General features: G+C 34.9%; 2 protein-coding genes across 7 annotated transcripts in view; both read left to right on the forward strand.

Moving 5' to 3' along the window:
- The window catches only part of LOC112045005 (uncharacterized), a 223,345-nt gene extending 216,591 nt beyond the window's left edge, over window positions 1-6,754 (forward strand). For all 6 annotated transcript variants that reach the window (XM_024081038.2, XM_052887313.1, XM_052887310.1 and 3 more), the window contains 3 exons: window positions 262-448; window positions 1,396-1,531; window positions 2,204-6,754. In XM_024081038.2, the coding sequence (XP_023936806.1) occupies window positions 262-448; window positions 1,396-1,531; window positions 2,204-2,255 (375 nt within the window). In that variant the 3' untranslated portion in view covers window positions 2,256-6,754. The remainder of the gene's footprint in view (window positions 1-261; window positions 449-1,395; window positions 1,532-2,203) is intronic.
- Window positions 6,755-7,205: 451 nt separating this feature from the next.
- Window positions 7,206-20,620, forward strand: part of LOC112044995 (protein bowel) — a 47,711-nt gene continuing 34,296 nt past the window's right edge. The window contains exons 1-2 of the mRNA XM_024081020.2: window positions 7,206-7,643; window positions 18,446-19,343. Coding sequence (XP_023936788.2) covers window positions 18,463-19,343 — 881 coding nt within the window. The 5' untranslated portion in view covers window positions 7,206-7,643; window positions 18,446-18,462. The remainder of the gene's footprint in view (window positions 7,644-18,445; window positions 19,344-20,620) is intronic.

Genomic DNA, 20,620 nt, shown 5'->3' on the forward strand with positions numbered 1-20,620 from the left:
ATGAAATGACATGAGTTTTCTACCTTCATTTCTAATTTATTTGTTGGTAAACAGTATTCATCAAGAAAGGCTGTGGTATAGGTAAATTTACTTATTTAAAAATGTTTATGCATAAACACTCATTTTTCTATTTTGTACTACTACGCGAAAACATTCTAAGTATGGCTAAGAAAACAAATCAAGTACCTACCTAGGAGAATACTCATTTAGGTATTTTAATATCCACTGATCGAACTAACAACACTTTTTTCTTTTTTAAAGAGAGACGGCTGGCTTGAAGTGACAATAAGAAATATGAAGTTACCACCATCGTCGATACCGCGGCCTGATTGTTTTGGATATCTAATGAAATTGGGATCGAAATGGAAATCCTGGGCCAAACGGTATTGCGTGCTCAAAGACGCATGCCTCTACTTCTACAATGATGGAAATAGTAAAAATGCTTTCGGTAAGTGTAAATTCATCATCAACCCATATTCGGCTGACTGCTGAGCTCGGGTCTCCTCTCAGAATGAGAGGGGTGAGGCCAATAGTCCACTACGCTGGCCCAATGCGGATTGGCAGACTTTACACACGTTGAGAATTAAGATAATTCTCTGGTATGAAGGTTTCCTCGCGATGTTTTCCTTCACCGATTGAGACACGTGATATTTAATTTCTTAAAATACACACAACTGAAAAGTTGGAGGTGCATGCCCCGGACCGGATTCGAACCCACACCCTCAGGAGTCGGAGGCAGAGGTCATATCCACTGGGCTATCACGGCTAAGTGTAAATTTTAATTAAAAATCCACCATTTTAGAATTAAAAAAAAAATAACAATTTAACAATAACAATTTATATATAAAATATTAATACCATAAAATGGAATGTTTTGAAAAACTCCAAAGGTCATGAAATTATAAATTACACTCTCGATCAAGTCATTAATATTCTCTTTCAGTATGCTTTCATTTTAGACCACATTTTATTTGCAGACATTCGGTTATTCTTTCCCACTTTCACCCCCACAACTTGTAAATGGCTCAACCGATTTTCATCAAACATGTCTAAGAACTCTCGTATTTAAGTCACTTTTAATACAAAAAAAAACTAAATCGAGATTACTTCACCCATTCGGGAGCTATGTTGCCACAGACAGATAGACACGTCAAACTTATAACATTCCTCTTTTTGCGTTGTTTGGTTAATAATAACAAATCTAGAGTGACTGAAAAAAATATTTAATTAAATATTGCTTTTTGAATGCAAAGATTTGCAACCCAACGTTATATAACACCAGCGAACACCCCGTGGTTTCACCCGCGTAGTTCCTGTTCCCGTAATATGGGAAAAAAATGATTTGTTTACATGATTTTCTTATAAAATAATAATTAATCTGTTATTTCCTTCCAGGTATGGCATGTTTACATGGGTATAGAATTCAGGCATGCTCTTCAAGCGGCAAGAAATATGCTTTCGAGGTGATGCCTACTGAGCCAAAACAGAGACATTTCTACTTTCACACTGAATCTGAGATGGATAGGAAACGGTTAGTATACTTTGAACAGTGTATGTATACTTTGATCAAAGTTTGTATACTGTGATCACAATTGATAACTAATCAACAATATAAATAAATACTTACTATAATAATGAATACTTAGACGTTGGAAAAGTTATTCTTATTGCACAAACATTTTTCTGTTGTTGGAATTGAACCTACAACCTAGGCACAAGGCAGGTCACCACTGCCCACTGCACAAATACCTTAAACATTGACAGACGGCCATAATCTATTTATTTAGGTACAGCCCGTAAAAGTAGAATTACCTCAGTTCTTTTAACATCTGCAATCAATCAACAACAGTAACTAGATTTATAGAAAATTATATTTTGTTATTCTAAGATTGTAGTATTGTAGGTATCTACTTAGTATACACAAACACTACATCCCTTTCTTTTTAACTTTTAACAAAGCCCTATTTAACAAACCCCATCCTCGTCGCCACTTGTAAGGACCCTCGTCTTTACTATAAGATATCACTGGCTCATTCCTACACTGGTATGGCAAGCAAACCGCACACGACCACCCCGGTCAAGCGCCGGTGACAGACTGTCCTATTGCCGACACTACCAAAGTACATGAGATAATGTATGTAAGTATCTATTTAGTATACACAAACACTACAAGTATCATCCAATTTTTATATTTTCTTTTCAGGTGGATGGCAGCTTTGGAATACTCTATAGATCGATGGATGAAGGCCGGTTGACCAGAACATTTTACATCAGACTCATTCGATTTCGTATAGCCAGTGCCAAAAATATAATAGTCCTTTTTATTTTAGTTTTTTTTATTAACACGTCTTTTTCCGATTAACCATCTATCTTTTTGTTTTATACAGGATGCTCGGGAGTATTTTTCATAACTTCAAGGTGTTGAAAGTTTTTTTTAATTTCATACAAAGTAATTCAAATAATTCCGACTATCCATGTAACACACGTCTTTATCTATCGTTTATCGTTAAGTTTGGCTACGCCATTATTATAAGGATGCGTTTTAAAGACACATTTTAAGATCTTCTGACAAAAGAAATATTACTTACTCCGACAATATTCATTTTAGAACATTTTACACAGGGGAATTGAACAGTTATGGGAAATACTCCCCAGCACCCTGTATAATAGAAGTTACTTATTCTATTTTCCAACACTAGGAAATCTTCAGCGGTTTTAAACTTATCTCATAAATCTGTACATCTTATGACTAAAGGTCGCTGCATACAAAACGGACGAGATACGGATAGAAACGGACGAGGCGGCGACATGGCCTGGTACATGTGAATTTAATGTAATGTAACACTGTTATATTAATTTTGTGCTTATAAAACGACAATTCCAATAATTCCAATACCCGTCTCATCCGGGTTAAAATACGTTACGTATGCAGTGAGCGTAAAAATAATAATGATTCTGATGCATAATTATGATTCTGAATATCACTGAAAAAGATACATCTGATCTGAATTACTTATTGTAATAACTCAATGGATCACTAACTTACTACAACTGTAATAATAACACCTGACAGACATTGTTATTCTGTTAAGATTTATTATAGATAATCGGGTGTTTCCTAAATTGCCACTTTTTATTAAAAACGTCCAGAATATGAATATCAACCGCTACAGAATTTATAGTTCCCTCGCAAAAGAAAATATAATATAATAGAAAGTATAAAGACATTATGATATTGTAATATTTATCACAGAAATACAGCGTATCAAAATATTTACAGATAATATAAAATGTTAAAATATCACTGTCAGATAAATTTATTCAAGTAGATGAATGAAGATAATATTATTATTATTATTACGAAACATAGATATCTAAATATTTGTAATGGTTTTATTTTAATTTAAAAGGAATAGCATTTTTTTATATACTTAATAAAATAAACACGAGGATATACAGATTTCAATAAATAAACAAATTTGTACACATGATGATAATTATTAATCTACTCGATTGAAAAACTCTTATAAGAATTTTTATGACGCTATAAAATGAAGAATTAAATTAACTAAAGGACATCGAAATTAAAAATAATTGTTTAAAATTGTAGCTTTAAATCAGATAATTCTAAAATAGATATTTAATAAAATATTAATAGTGAACTCGACATTTTTGAACTCAAAAATATTTGACTGAGACTCCAGTTATGATATTCTATGTATTTATGTACATGACTGAGAAAAATGAGACTAAGAAAGGATAATGAGATTGAAAATTTCGGAATGTCTAATAATATTGTAAAGAAATTTTGAAATAAATGTACTACTCTACGATTAAAAAACTAAAATTTAGCAAAATATAGATAATATAGCACAATATTATCAGTAGAAGTAAGAGTCAACGTAAAAATAAAATGTAATATAAAAAATAAAATACATCAAAAGTAGTAAGGAGAAAACTATTCCTATAGAATCGGTAGGCAGATTATTACGTATATTATCCTAGACATTTCTGTGTTTTGTGACATATTCATAGAAACTGTTGACTTCAATATCGTTAAGTTATACAATTGCAATAAAGGCAATATTCGGAGTTCTTAAAACAGGATTCATAAACCACGTTTCTCCAAAGTTTTTGTAGTTTGAAAGCCGAATAGTTGCCTCAGTCAGATAGATGCCTCGGTTTTAAATACACTATGTTGGAGATATATTTCAGAATAGATAAAGTAGGTACCCCTCTTGGAATTCTTAATTAAAATTCCTCAATATTGTTGAATAGTCATTATTTATTTATTTTCGAAATGTAAAGGGCCAACTTCCGCTTATTGTATCCGAAATAGTTCATCTTTTTAATATTTATGCAAATTATTAAAAAGATGAATTAAATTATTGACTGAGTTTTTTGTTTTTATTATTGAGGCAGTTTTTCCTTTTTATGGTCAATTACTCGTACTAAGAATACGTACGTAAGAATATCATTTACTTTAAATCTATTTTTATGAACATTAAATTAATTAAAAAAAAATTAATTAATTCGTTATATTATTATTAAATATTATATGCAACGCTCTATTTTTTGAATGCATATTTAACAATAAATAGAGCTTATTTCAAAAGTGAGGCAACTATCCAGATTTTACACTACCTCGTCTGTTTTTTTTAATCTAAATTAAAATTCGCTTAAAATTTAAGTAGGTTTTGTTTTCAAGTGCTTTTGAAGTTTGAATTCATGAAGATTATCTAACATGGGTTCGGAACATAATTATCATTTTGGACATATCTTCCTTCTACTAGGCAGATTCATCTGCAGCAAAATCTTTGTCTAATGATTTATCATATTTACCTATTGATTTGCTTGATTGATTGATCGCCAAGTACTTTAGTTTATTTAAAAGTAAAAACTATGGTTACGTTGCGTTTTTTTGGGATGGGAAAAAGGCACTGAACTAGCGCGGTCTTTGTTTTTACGTACAAAAGACTTTTAAAAATATTTCTAAGAATAATGTTTGCAGGTTTTTAATGACTAAATAGTATTTTTTTTGTTTGGAAAATTTATGTATATCTTAGATTTCAACTCAAGTCTTAACCGAGGTATCTAGAACCGCTTTTTCAACAAATCGGCCCATAACTGAAAAACGTACGATTTGTGTAGTTCAATCACATCAAGAGTAGTGAAATTGCTCTACAGATCATGCAATGCATATATTATGTAATTTTATTCATGTATAATAAACATTTCGTTATATCAAATGAAGAAAAGTGTTTAGAGTATATAAATTTTTGTGTTAGCTGTCCATTTGAAAGGTAAGAATAGCTTCATATAGGTAGAATGGAAATAATATGTGAGTACATAAATAATTATCTCAGTCTTTGCAGATACCATAATCAATTAGGTACTGAGTATGTGTAATAGATGTAATATATAAATTTAAAAATATGTTTTATTAATATTAAGGTTTTTATCAAACTTACCAAAATTTTGAATTATGCTGGCGCATTCAACCTGTCCCTGATGATGCTAAATATTATACTGAAAAAGAAACAACATATTCATATTTTAAAAATTATGTGGCTTAGTAGTGTCGATGTGTTGTTTAGTTTAAATACAATTCAAATTATTTTTGGCCAAATTATAAATAATCTTATCATAGTAAACGTGATTGAAAGTATATAAAATTAAATAAAAGTGATTTGTTACATTGTAATAAGTGTTAGAGTAGTAAAATTAAATAAAGTTAATTAAATGTGTTGGTTGGAGGTTAAAAATTCTCCATTAGAATGCGGTCCATAATAGTGACTTAAATTGTGCATTAAAATTGGTAAATAATAGAATATTATAATCCATAATTATTTGTATGTATATATGTAATTCTGTAAAAGCTCAAATACATATATTTAAATGTAAAAAAAATATAAAAAGACTTGAATATTAAAACTGACTTTGTTAAAAAAAAGCTTTTAGATGTAGCCTTGTATATTAGTGAATGTTAAATATTAAATGGGGAATAGATATCGAAAATCGATATTTAGTATAAAAATAAATATATATAAGAGCACGTTGAAATTAGATAATTATTATATAATTGTGTACGTAATCATTTTTATTCGTAACGTAGATGTATATCAATAATTTAAATGATAAATATTATTGTAATGTGTTCATCGTAAGTATTTCAAAGATAATGAACAAATTCAAATTATATTTAGTTTTATTAAAAATTTGGACATCAATGTGAATCTATACATAATACAAAAATAGTAAAGACCCAGTATCTGTTCATTGTAATGAATACCTGAAGTAATACCAAAAATACTCGAAAATTAAGAGTCTAAAAATTAGCAAAATCAATTTGTAACATTTTATATCAAATCTATTATTGTCTGCCCACACTAATATTTACTACTGGATGGATTTTAATGCGATCTTTACTCGTAGATTTGAAATAATGTCCTAAGTTGCATTTAGGATGGATGTACCTAGAGATTTACCCAAAAAAATATTCATTTTCAACTGGACGAAGTCTCTGTGTTATATTCATACTATATATTACAATCTTTATCACTGTTGTAAGTACTGATTTTAGTCGACACGTTAAAATATCTGAGTGTATACTTTTGTTACGTCTCAATTGTGTAACAGTGTGATTAAAATATATTATGTAGAGACTCGCTCATATTTCGTTAAAAAATAGATTTTTAAAAGATATATGTGACTGTACGTATAGAAATTCGTTGTAATAAAGTATTGAAAAATATGAATAGTATTTCATTAACCCTTTATTTTGATTTTTATTTCTAAAAAGCATTGATTTCTAAAAAGTGACGGAAATAAAAAGTTTTGGGCTCTATTTCGTTGAATGGAATGAAAAACTTTTACCAATTAACAACTAAGTACGATTGATAGTTTTATTTTTCTTTTTTTAAATACCTACCTATTTTTTGACTTATTTGATACGTAAAGTAAAATAAATAAAAGGTTTGTCTCTATTGAATGAAAAGCTTTATCAATTAACGGGTACGATCGAAATTCACGATTGCCGAGCTAAACATTTTGAGGGCGGCGTTAATTTACACGACTTATAAGCTACTAACACGAAAAATAAACAATACGATATCCTTCCCTTTTTTATTGCTTCAAGTAAAAACGGTACGAAGGCTTCGGCGGCGGCACGCGGTGCGGCGGGGGGAGAGACAGGAGCGCTACTGCCTCCGACGATATCGCCACAGTAGTACGCGCCTGACTCCCACTGCTCGCGCGTCGCTTGCGCACACGCAGCCTTGCCGCCAAGCGATAACAACCTGAAACACCTCATACTGTGTGTAGAACTTTACCAGGATTACAGTGAGAGAACTCAAATACAATAGAACTGTGATGTGATCAGTGTACAGTACACCGTGTTAAAGCAGTGACTATACGCCAATTAACTGTTTATGGCCTGTGCAGTGCGTCTATTGTTGTGTGGAAGTCACTAATCTTCTATTCACCTGTTTCACCAAATGTGGTTAGACTGTGAAATGTGACAAAAAATTGCAATGATACATCATTGTTCGACGTGGACCCTCGGTTTGTAAACTTTGTGGGCGACTACCTGACTACTGGAGGGTTGAAATCGTCGGCCGACAGATCGGACAACCCGTCGCCTTGTGAGTCCAATTTTTTTTATAGAATACGTAATTTAATACGGCGGATGTGGAATAAATTGGGTAGGCAGGGTGCGTATACGCTACCTGTTTTATTTATCATGGTCATGTGCACGGATGTGTGCTATTAAATGTTTATTATTGTTGTTTTTATTGGCATCGCCACCCAAAGGGAACACAATACTTTGAACGTAACGGTCTGTGGTTAAGACTGTTCAAGGTTTACAATGAAGCCACTGTCCGTATTATAATATTTAATTAACAGTAGCATTAGTAGAGAAAAATGTATGAGATTATATTTTGTTAAACAATAGGCTTAGCGGTTATATAGGTGTTAAGTAGGTAGGTACTTCATGTTTTATTTCAGGAAACACGTGCCAAAACCGTTAAGCTTTTCTATTGAAGAAAGAGAATGAACAAAAGATATTTTAAAAAGCTTCTAATACTTGAACATAACGCGAACAATAGAAGATGGTTTTGATTCAAAACCACCTTTCTCTAATTATATGTGTACCTATACATAAAGTGTAGCCAATGGTCATGTCCATGTACTAGAACACTGAAGACGCTTTGGCATACCCTTCTCCCCATAGGCATAATAGGTATATACCTATATTATCATATGCGTGAAGAGGCGTGGAACAAGCTGCATAAGACCGTGACGCGTGGAAATCCTCCAAGAGATTTTATATCCAGTAGTAATAATAACACATTACATACAGTACATTAATACGATATTCCACTAAAATTAAAACGTATTCATAAGTAATTTGTCGCTCTAAAGTATTCGTGAGAAAAGTCTAAAGATTTTGTATTTCGTGGGTCAATGACATGGGCTCCTATTTACCACTTTATGGGGAACACCTTACCTAACCAAATACCCACGAAACTTGAGGTCCAAACAAAGTCTAAATATCTACTTACTAAATACATATCAACTTGGAACGGGATTCTCACACATTGCAGTGAGGAGTTAGTATTATTACTACTAAATTAAGAGTACTGGGCAACCCATTCGAAATCGATATGCGAGCTAGAACCCTAAAACAGATAGGTTTACTTCTTACGACATATATCTGAAAACTATATTATACTGATAGTAAGTCAAAATATATTTTTTTAATGACTTAATCAGAATGCTAGGTAATCATAGGTAATAGGTCCTGTTAGTTAACTTAAGGCAAAGCACGGTGACTACTTCTTTAATTACTAAATACCTACACATGCCTAGATATATATAAATGGGCACTTAGCAGAAGATAATCGATGATATTTTCTGGTTTTCCGCCCGCAGATTAATAATGTCCACTTCTGGTTCTGGTTCGTTTTTTGTTTAATTGGAAATATTTAACCGTCTATTTTATATAATACTAAAATTTTAATCGTTTCAAGACATTCTAAAAATTTAATAGTTCAGGAGTTGGACAAGTACCCAAGAGGTTCTGGTCACCTACCCTTTGTTTTATTGTCCTACCTAATGAAAATTTTTCTAATTTGGAGGAAAATATTGGTCATGATCAAGATATGACTAAAGTATAAAAGAAGAGAAGTTTTTAGTTGCTGACTTATGGTAGGCGTCCACAGATCCACATCTAAGGTGCATCGCGTAAAACGGATTTTTAATTTTATGGTAGATTAAATCCGTTCGATGCGGATCAGTGGACGCACTTGTATGATTTTCTATACAAAGAATACTAAAATGCTATGCGTCCGATGCGTACGATTCAGATCTGTGAACGATTTGAATAATTAATATTTTTCATCGACAGTATTTTTCCCCCCTTTTGTCTAAAAAGTATCGGTTGTTAATTGTATTTTTGTGTAGCATACCTATGTTTGAATTTCTGATGCGGTTTGTCAACAACTGATCCAAATTTAATAGGCTTTTGTTTTCAATTTTCAGGAAATATTTTAGTGGTCAGGTATACTTGAGGAGGTTTTGTTCTTTGTAAGAAATTATTTATTCACAATTCTGTTATATAATACAGTAGAGCTGTAAGGTTCAGCCAGCAAATGGTAGTTAATCTGCACCATTAACTGATAACGTAATCTAATCAGGCAAACATGTGACGACTTATCATTACAACTGACACTCGCGGTACCGAAAACGAAACCCCTCTAATATCAACAATAAAATTAATTGTGGCCAATATTAATTTACTATTTGTACATCACAGATTGTATCATACGATAGTACTGATAAATAATTTCGACGGTCAATTCCTTCGCCTAATAAAGTTTTCCGAGAAATCATATTGACAATTTCCTTTGATGTCTGCCGCTAACATGGAAGCGGTGTTAATCAGTTGCTCCATTTTAGTTGTGCTATTAATTAATTTTAATGATTTCTGAGTTATTATCTTAATCAATGCTGATAACTTTTTTCCTATATTTGTGGAAAGTTCGAGTTACTTGACTGCGTATTAGTGATGTGTTGTGTAAAATTCTACATTTTAGGGTTCCTTACTTTAATAAGAAACAACGGAACCCTTACAGGATCACTTTGTTGTCATTATGTCTGCCTGTTTGTCTCTCAAGACCCTTTAATTCAGTACGCGTGGAGGTATTGAATTGAATAACTTATACTCAGATCTAAGTAGGTACAGTTCATCAGACACATCAATGGGTTTTAAAGGCGTTCCCACGAAGCTTTAGTATCTAGCGATTGGGGACATCATATCTCGGAATTTATGCCGTAGAAATAAAAAAAAAATACTTAGAAATTTGTTAATCTGCTGGTCCATTCTCTAACTTTGTGTAACTGCAATGCATATACACGAAAATTATCATCTAGCTAATAGGGATGATGATAGTTTTTTTTTAATTGTATATAAATTATGAGTATGCTAATAGTAAAGCAATTTTGTAAAAGTAACAGGGTATCTGTGATCATTTCTTTCGCATCTACAGAGATTTAAAGGGTCAGATTTGCGGGGCTGTCGCGGATCCCTGAAAAACGCCCCATACAAAATGGTACGAATTAATGACGTCGTGTTTTGCAAATATCGAGACAATCTTTGCTTTTTATGTATAAATTAGTTAACAATCAATATATTCAAACCTAGTCATCATCCGAATTGTGACTTTGTTTTCAATATTAATCTGATCTTAATATTATAAATTAATCTGATCTGATTCCGAGATATGATCAAAATTATTAACCATCATAATGTTTCACATTATGATTTCCGTTAACAATTGACTCTCAGGAATATGAAAAATGTGGTTGTTATTGGTTTGACGTCAATTATATTAGGTTGCTAATTGACCAAAGTTACTGAATAGGCCAGGTACGTAACTCGTACACTCGTATGTACGTACCTAGCGTACGAGCATAAACTGACACACGTTCAGGTTTTAAAGAAACGCGAATTTTTGGCTACAGCACAGACATTCGCTTTATTATGTGGGCTACAGACCTACAGTTTTAACTGTACAGTAGAAACTTCCACGTGTAGGCAAAACTGAGAACCGTTTTCACTGTACAGTTTTGAAAATCTCGATTCAATAAAACTGTACAGTAAAATCTGCGCAGTTAATGTGCAGATAATAGCCCATATTAGTCGGATATTTGAATAAAATTAAAATTTCAAATAAATACTTATTTAAAAGAATTTTGTTTATCATTACGAGTATTCATTTAAGACTAAAAAGATCCCCGAGAGTCATCAACCCCAATTTCTTAAAAGGATTAATGAACTAAATCCTAAGACGTGTCCGAGTGATTTAAAGCCCGGAGATCGGACCGGCACAGATCTTGATAGTATCCTCATGCGGAATGAAAAACGAGAACAACTATTCACATTGAGTTGAAATATACATCTATAACTTGTATACGCAGCAATGCTTGATGGATAGACTACGAATAGTTTAAACCGTAGATGTACTGATATCTGGGTGACCGGTATTTTAGAGCAATATTTTTTTTTTTAAACGAGCCGTGATAGCCTAGTGGAAATGACCTCTGCCTACGATTCCGGAGGGCGTAGTTCTGTTGGCACACCTCCAAATTTATAGTATTTATAGTGCATTTTAAGAAATTAAATATCACGTGTCTCAAACAGTGAAGGAAAACATCGTAAGTAAACCTGCATACCTGAGAATTTTCTTAATTCTTTTTGTGTGTGAAATCTACCAATCCGCATTGGGCCAGCGTGGTGGACTATTGGTCCAACCTTTCTCATTCTGAGAGGAGACTCGTGCTCAGCAGTAAGTCGAATATGGGTTTATAATGATGATGATGATTTTTTTTTATATTTGTCGTTTGTACCTAATGACCAATATTGCCCTTATCCCTTATGGCAATTGCTATTGTATTGCTGTGTATGGTATGGTTGTAGAGATTACAGGCACGACTTTAGTCTGATGGTAAATAATATTCTCCCGTAACTATAGTTTAGTAAAATCGTTGATGACACTCCCATGACACGCGGGCGACAGGGGGAAAGACTGCGCGGGTGTGAAGTTGTGCGTGCGGAAAGTGACGTGCATCAGTCGTGGGGTTTTCATTCATCGCTACACGCCCTCCGGCCTGCGCGGAACATGGGGAGTGTTACGAACGAAGTTGCCAAGCTATTATTATTATTTATTAAATATAATAAATAAATAGCTATAGTAACCACCCTACTGGTGGAATTCATAGATATTGTAGGGGCGCCTCCAGGGTATCTTTCACCCGCCGAGTGTCGAATTTAAACTAACGCGTTAACTATTTTATTTTAACGCGTTAGAGAATTCGATACTCAGCGAGTGAGGGAATGGTTCACTGGGGGTGCCCCTGCAACGTCTATGAACTCCACTGTTAGACTGCCACTGCCACTGGTTAAGCCTTATGTGCTGTTGTTTTTTTTTTTAATTTATTGACATATTATTCCGTGACTACGCTCACACATGAAGATAAGAGGCAGTGGCAGTAAAGTGGAATTCATAGAGGTTCGATTCGAATTCTCTAACGTATTGAGTTTCAATTCGACACTCAGCGGGTTTAAGATACCCTGGGGGCGCCCCTACAACATCAATCAGTAGAATTCATAGACATTCTAGAGGTACCTCCAGGTGATCATTCACCTGCTGAGTGTCAAATTCTCAAACAAAGGTTAAATTCGATACTCAGCGGCTGAATTATCCCCTGGGGGTGCCCCTACAACGTCTATGGATTCCACTGTATGAATTACAATGTATTTATTAAAAATAAATAGTTTAGTAAGTTTTTAGTCAAGGATCTAGTCAGGGATTTTATTCCTCGATATGTATTTCTACGTAGATGCATGTCTACGTAATTCTGTAGCTCTAACGTAGACAGCAATTACTTATATATTTATCCTATAGGATAGACCATAAAATTTTATGTTATAATTGTAGATAATTGCAGACGAAGGATGATTAAAGGTTTCACAATAATATATTTTCTCGGGCATACTATAATTTATTTAGTGCCCACAATTCAGTCTCACCTGCTTACATAATATAGAGTTCACGTTGTAATATTCAGTGTGAATTGACCAAGGCGTGTGGGACAAATCTCGATCCATACATTACAATATATGTTTCCTAATTGGACATTTTAAAGGTTTTGACAAGTACTCTTTAATGATGTTACGTAGCATTGACTGTGAATTAAAAAGTAACAAACATTGTTGAGGAGGTATAATCGTAAGCAATTAAAAACCCTCCATCGATTTCGTCAATATCAACCCATATTCGGCACACTGCTGAGCACGAGTCACTTCTCGGAATGAGAGGGATTAAGCCAATGGTCTAATGTGGATGGACGTAGAGAATTAAGATTTTTTTTAGGTATGCAGGATTCCTCACGATGTTTTTCCTTCACAATTTGAGACACGTGATATTTAATTTCTTAAAATGCACACAACTAAAAAGTTGGAGGTGCATGCTCCGGACCGGATTCGAACCTACGCTTTCAGGGATCGGAGGCAGAGGTCATATCCCCTGGGCTATCACGGCTTAAATTTTTTTTGGCTTCAATTTAGTGGACTATATTTCTTGGTCTAGAATCACTTACAATGGTTCAGGGGTTCTTGATTCTTGAGGTTCGTGGTTCAAAGATCTTAAGTCTTGGGTTCTTAATCACACTCTTCGGGTTTTTAACGCAGCAAACAACAAACAAACATTATTTTTTGTGTTCATTATTTTAAACATCATGTATGAAAGTTGAGGAGTAAAGGTTTAGTTTGGTATAGACATGTAACGCGGAGGGATAAAAGTCATATTACTAGAAGAATGTTGAAATTGCACGTGGAAGACAAGAGGAGAGGAAGGCCAAAAAAGAGATGGTTGGAGTTTGTAAAGGTGGACATGTGTGTACAAGGAGTAAATGATAAGTTGACGAATGGAAGAGAGCGACAAATTTTACCGACCTCTTTTAAGTTGGGATAAGGTTAAGGAGATGATAATGACATAAATATGGACAGACATGACGGCCGCGTGGCGCAGTGGGTAGTGACCCTGCCCTCAGAATCTGCAGCCGTGGGTTCGATTCCCACAACTGGAAAATATTAGTGCGATCAACATGGGTGTTTTCCAGCGTCTGGGTGTAATACATTATATAAGTATTTTTGACGACCTTCATGGTGTAGTGGTGTGCGCGTTGGATTTACAAGACGGAGGTCCTGGGTTCAATCCCCGGCTGGGCCGATTGAGGTTTCTTAATTGGTCCAGGTCTGGCTGGTGGGAGGCTTCGGCCGTGGCTAGTTACCACCCTACCGACAAAGACGTACCGCCAAGCGATTAAGCGTTCCGGTACGATGTCGTGTAGAAACCGAAATTGTGGTTTTTATCCTACTCCTAACAAGTTAGCCCGCTTCCACCTTAGATTGCATCGTCAGTCAAGGGCTAACTTGTAAAGAATAAAAAAAAAATGTAGCATGGAGGTATGATAAAATCCGCTTTCTTAGTACTCATATAACAGGGTGCTAAGGGAGCACTTACTTTTATAAGAAGTGTTGGTATGTATTGCATATTAATTAGTATTTACGTATTATAACCATATTGGAGGAAAATTATAATTATGTACTCAGAAATTCTGTTTTACAAAATATATTATATTTACAAGTTTCCATATTGGAGGAAAATTATAATTATGTACTCAGAAATTCTGTTTTACAAAATGTAGGTATATATTATATTTACATGTTTTGTTTACAAAGTAATAACAAGTACATCCCTAAGTCATTACAAACTGCAGCACCATCATACATATTCATATCACTAAATTCTCAAACCAAGGGAGATAAAAGTAGTTCTACAGCTTCGGAGCAAGTAAGATGGTAGAAACTTGATCAGGCGTAACCTTAGTGGGAATGAAACAAAACACAAAACCGCAGCAAGAGTGAAAGGGAGGAGAGATCAGAAGGCTTTTACGGTAGAACGGGCAACACGTAGTGAAATGCGGGCCCGGCGCTTGCCTGCTTTTTCGATCTCGCTTGAATAAATTGATTCTTGGCTTTATCTTTTTTTTTTTGTAAGTTGCGGTCGTGCTATGTTTTTTTTTTTTTTTTCGTTTTTTATTTATAACTACTTTTTGAAAGAGTTTAATCTAGCTTGTCTCTGATAGATACCTAGGAAGATACACATTTACATATAAGGTTCTGTTTACCTTACTTGTGTTAATGTAGATTAGGTGCTTGTATCGGTTTTGGATGGTTTATGATTATCACCCTACCTTAAGCCCGCCAGCTAACATTGGAGCAGTGTGGTGGATCTAAGCTCTACATCCTCTCTCATATAAGGCTTAGCCTTGTAGAGGGCCGTCAAAATAGGCTGAAGAAATGTTTTATGCCCCCTAAGCCGCATTAGAACAGCGTATTCATTATCAAACCATATTCGGCTCTCTGCTGAGCTCGAGTCTCCTCTCAGAATAAAAGGGGTTAGACAATTAGTCCACCACGCTGGCCCAATGCGGATTGGCAGACTTCACACACGCAGAAAATTATGAAAATTTTCTGGTATGCAAGTTTCGTCATGAAATTTTTCCTTTACCGTTTGAGACACGTGATTATTTTCTAAAACTCACACAAATTAAATACATGTGACCAAACATAAGTGGTGCATGCCCCGGATCGGATACGAACCCACACCCTCCGAAATCCTTATATCCACTGGGCTATCACGGCTCTTAAGGAGATTAGAGCAGAGCAGCGTATCGGTGGTAGAAAAAAACTTTTATTTAAAAAAATCGATGTACGACAACGTCAAATCACATTTAAATTATTTTTCTCGTTATCTATTAAATCAATTTACAAATTAAGAAGTAAAGACCAAACACAAGTGCAAAACTCATAAAGTCTTCCCAGTTAGATAAATATAGACCATAAACTAAAATTCATAAAAGAACAGACATAACAATTAAAGTAGCTTCACATATCCTTCATGGGATGTTTACACTATACTAACAATATCTATGAGATTGCTATTCTGAGATTTACGATTGCCCTGATGGTTTCCAACTGAATGTATGTCTTGGACAATAAAATGGTCGTGTTTTATTCACTGTCTGTCCATAGAGTTATGTTTTCTTAATGTTTCCTGTGCCATAATCGTAAGTGTTGGTAAACTAGTAGCTTTGAATATGTTTGTGTGAGTAGGTTCAACATTTATTGATTTTTTTTTTATTCTTTACAATACCCTTGACTACAACTTCACCTGATGGTTAGTTATGATGCAATCTAAGATGGAAGCGGGCTAACTTGTTAGGAGTAGGATAAAATCCACACACCTTTTCGGTTTCTACACGACATCGTACCGGCTAAATTGCTTGGCGGTACGACTTTGTCGGCCGCGTGGCGCAGTGGGTAGTGACCCTGCTTTCTGCATCCAGGGCCGTGGGTTCGATTCCCACAACTGGAAAATATTTGTGTGATGAGCATGAGTGTTTTCCAGTGTCTGTGTGTAATTATACATTATATAAGTATTTATAAGTAGTATATAATTGTATATTAATATATCAACTATCTTAGCACCCATAACACAGGCTGTATGCTTACCTTGGGGCTAGATAGTGATGTGTATTGTTTAAGTATATTTATTTATTATTATTTATTTATTATTTGTCGGTGGATTAAAAACTTGGTTGAGTAGATTTTAAGATTCCCATTCGATAGCTAACCCTTAGTCAGATAACAGTCAATAATTATAAATTTATGCAGATAAAGTCGCGTGCATAAGCTAGCTATAAATAACTCGTCCTCTGAGCAATCGGAGGCAACATATCAAGTATAGACATTTATATCGGCTCCGTATCAAAATCCGGTCGTGATTAACATTTTCTGATATCACCAGAAGCCAAGAAACTATACTATTCAGTATAAACTGTTGAATGATGCATGAAGTACACAATTTAATTTGCATAATGATAAAAATAGTTAAATAAAACAAAACCGTCATTTATCATTTTGTAAGAGCATTGAAAAACAAGGCGTCGACCTCGTTTGGTAAATACAAACTGTTTTAGATTTTTAATAACTTCTTAGAGGTAACAGATTTGGCTAAAAAAGGCCAATTAGTAAGTTTTGTAGCCCGTATTTTGAGTTCAACACGTTCGCTGCGTTACGAGGTCAATTGACCTCGTAAGCCTAGCGTCTTCAAGAGTTACGAGGTCTATGGACCTCGTATCACACATAACGTTTTAGTATGTGGTCAAAAAACCTCGTAACGCACCAGAGGATAGTACAGAAAAATCAGTGCCGCAGAGAACCTGTTAATGACAAATTTCACCATTAAAACGTAAAATCGTTATAACTAAAATATTTAGATTGAATTAAAACTGAAATTGTAAAATTAGTAGAATAAAATTAAATATTATCTAAAAACATGCATTTTATGCTTATTACTGTGCAATGTTAGACTTTTAAAGTTATCTAAGTTAAACCCTTTAAATACACTGACAAAATTACAGTAGAAAAAAGCTCAGTAAAAGTACCTATTCATTAAAATTCAAAGCAATGCAAGATCAATATCACTTATTAGTGGCAAAGTGTTATGGATCATCCAAAACTGTAAACAAATTGTGAACCACTGAAGCGTGGGTGGATCGTATGAGAGCTAATCTATTTTTTATGCTAATAGATAAGTAGAAACAATGTAGAGCTACTTAATTAAACACGTTTCTCGATCCATAAATCTAAATATTCAACACCTGCTTGCTAGCAAGATATCTTCTTACGAAGTGAAAGCCATGGAGATAAGTATCGACTGTAGCTCTGCACATGTCTTTAAAAAACCTTACGGAACGACAGACTATATAAGTTTCACGATAGGAAATGACACATTCAAGATATAAGTTCTTTAATCTTTTATGCGGCTAAGCTAATTAAGTATTGCTGTAAGGCAAAGCTATAAATTCACGTAAAGCAAAAAATAAAACCTTTTTGGATAAATAACTTTGATGGCAAGTGTCCGTCGTAATTAACACATTTTTATTTATTATTTGTGGTGCCATAAACGTTTTCCTTAAGACTTATTTTTAAGGTATTGCATAGTTTTTATCGCGGGCTTTGAGCGCGGCGATCAAGAAATTCCGTAACGAAAACAAACCTAACACTCTAGCCGTCCATCAAGATAACACATTTCGACATTGTCATATTGATTCAACTGGACAAACTTATTAAACCAGAGTTTGCAGCTCAACGTGCAGACATTTTTGTTCCTTTTATTTTATATTCTTTTAAAAAAAAATACTGCATAAAGAACATAAATAGATAAAATTCTATGCAATAGCTTTACCGCGGCAGTCCCTGAGTGGCACACGTATTTTTTTGGATATACCTAATATACGGTTGTTGTTTCAGATGATTCTTCGTGCGTAATGTCGGACAACGGTGGAACAGCTGTATCCCGGGCCTCTACACCTCGGCCAGTTTCCGAAACCCCTGCGAATCCCCCTCTACGCTCTAGACATGACCAGTTTCTCGCAAGTACTGCTGAAAGGGCTCAAAGACCTTCATCTAGTGGCCGAAATCCCAGTGCCAATTTCGACTCACCACCTTTACCATACCATCGTCAGATAACCACTGGCTCTCTTCTCACGGCTTCCCATCGTGAATCATCTGCCTTTGTTCCCGTAGTCCCAACAAGAGCCATGCACCCAGTTATGTACCCTAATGAAATTCACCCTCCCTTATTACCTTCAGAAATCATAGAACGCGAGCGTATTCTAGAAAGAGATAGAAGTGAATCAGCAAAAGGATCTCCAGATAGAGCATCGGCTAACTTTCAAAAAAGGAATTCATTTGACTTAATGGCTATGATGGTAGAAAAGAGAAAGGAGGTAGCATTGCGGGAAGCTGCAGCTGCCATGTTGATGCCTCATCATAGAACTTCGTCAATTGATGGAATGATATCTGATGGGTCATCACAACCTCCAATTTATGGTCCACCTGGTGCATTCCTCGGTGCACCGGGTCCTTCGCCAACTGCTGCCAATAGTTTCACCTTCCCAGGTGCTGGGCTATTTCCTCCCGGGGCTGGTCCTCATCAAATGCATCCACATCTAGACAGACGACTACTCAGAGCCCCAGGCAGAGCGTCGAGGCCTAAGAAACAGTTCATCTGTAAATTTTGCAACCGACAATTCACGAAGTCCTACAATTTGCTTATCCACGAAAGAACACACACCGACGAGCGTCCCTATTCCTGTGATATTTGTGGGAAGGCATTCAGAAGACAGGATCACTTACGAGATCATAGGTAAGTTATACAAAATGCATTATACTATATCATCATCAACATCAGCCGATGGACGTCCATTGCTGTACATAGGCCTCTTGCATGGACTTCCAAAAACAACGGTCTCGAGCCGCCAGCATCCAGCGGCTCCCTGCAATCCGCTTGATGTCCTCAGTCCACATAGTGGGTGGTCGACCAACACTGCGCGTTTTAGTGCGGGGTCGCCATTCCAGCACCTTGGGACGCCAAAGTCTATCTGCATCTTCTCTTCGAAATATGTGGCCATTGGCTCATTGCCACTTCAATATATACCATTATATCAAATGATAGAATTATTGCCTTTTTAGTTTTATAGAAATGACGTTCATTGGTTTCCATATTATTCATACCGTCTTACTGAATAATCTTAAATGATGTGAAATCATTGCAATTTTATCTTTGTTTTAAAAATTAATGTTGCAAATCTAAATTTTCAAAAAAGATTATAAGGTGCGTAAGGTACGCTTGTCTGTAATTAAATTGTAATATTTTACGTACGACGTTAAAAAAGTAGTTATTAATTAAAATATTCATTTGAAAGAAGGATCTAATGTTCTACAACGCTGGTCATAGTAAATATAGTGTGGAGCTCAATATTAAGGTTCCATACACAAAGGGCAAAACTCTATCGTAAGACTCCTCTGTCCGTCTGTCCATCCTTTCACCAGGCTGTTCTCATGAACCGTAATATTGGGACACTTGAAATTTTCACTGATAATGTATTTGTGTTGCTGCTATATCAACAAATACCTACTAAAAAAAACAGAATACAATAAATATTGAAAGGGTACATCAAACGTAATTTTAGCCATTTTTATAGATTACTAGCGACCCGTCCCGGCATCGCACGGGTGCTATGTCTTATAGTATCTTTATAGTACACTACGCGCCTTCAGTCCGCTGCCTGACCAAACGTACGGCCCGGTACCTGCTAGTATTTGATATATTTTCTGTACCCACCTACTATAATAATATGTATGTACTTTTTATACATATACTACCTCTTGAATTACTCTATCTTACGCTGAAAACTGCATTAAATTTTGTTGTATGGTTTTAAAGGTCTAAGCAAATATACAGCGGAAGCGACTTCATTTTATACTATGTAATGATGCTACGGAACCTTCGTACGCGAGTGCGACTCGCACTTGGCCGGTTTTACTCGTATAATATGCACGTAACGGGCAGCCGGTGTAAGTCAAGTTGCAGATGTTAAGCCGACTGTGGCCACATCCGCTGCGCTACTCGGAATTGAAATA

This window comes from Bicyclus anynana, chromosome 19 (assembly GCF_947172395.1).
Source record: "Bicyclus anynana chromosome 19, ilBicAnyn1.1, whole genome shotgun sequence".
Lineage (NCBI taxonomy): Eukaryota > Metazoa > Arthropoda > Insecta > Lepidoptera > Nymphalidae > Bicyclus > Bicyclus anynana.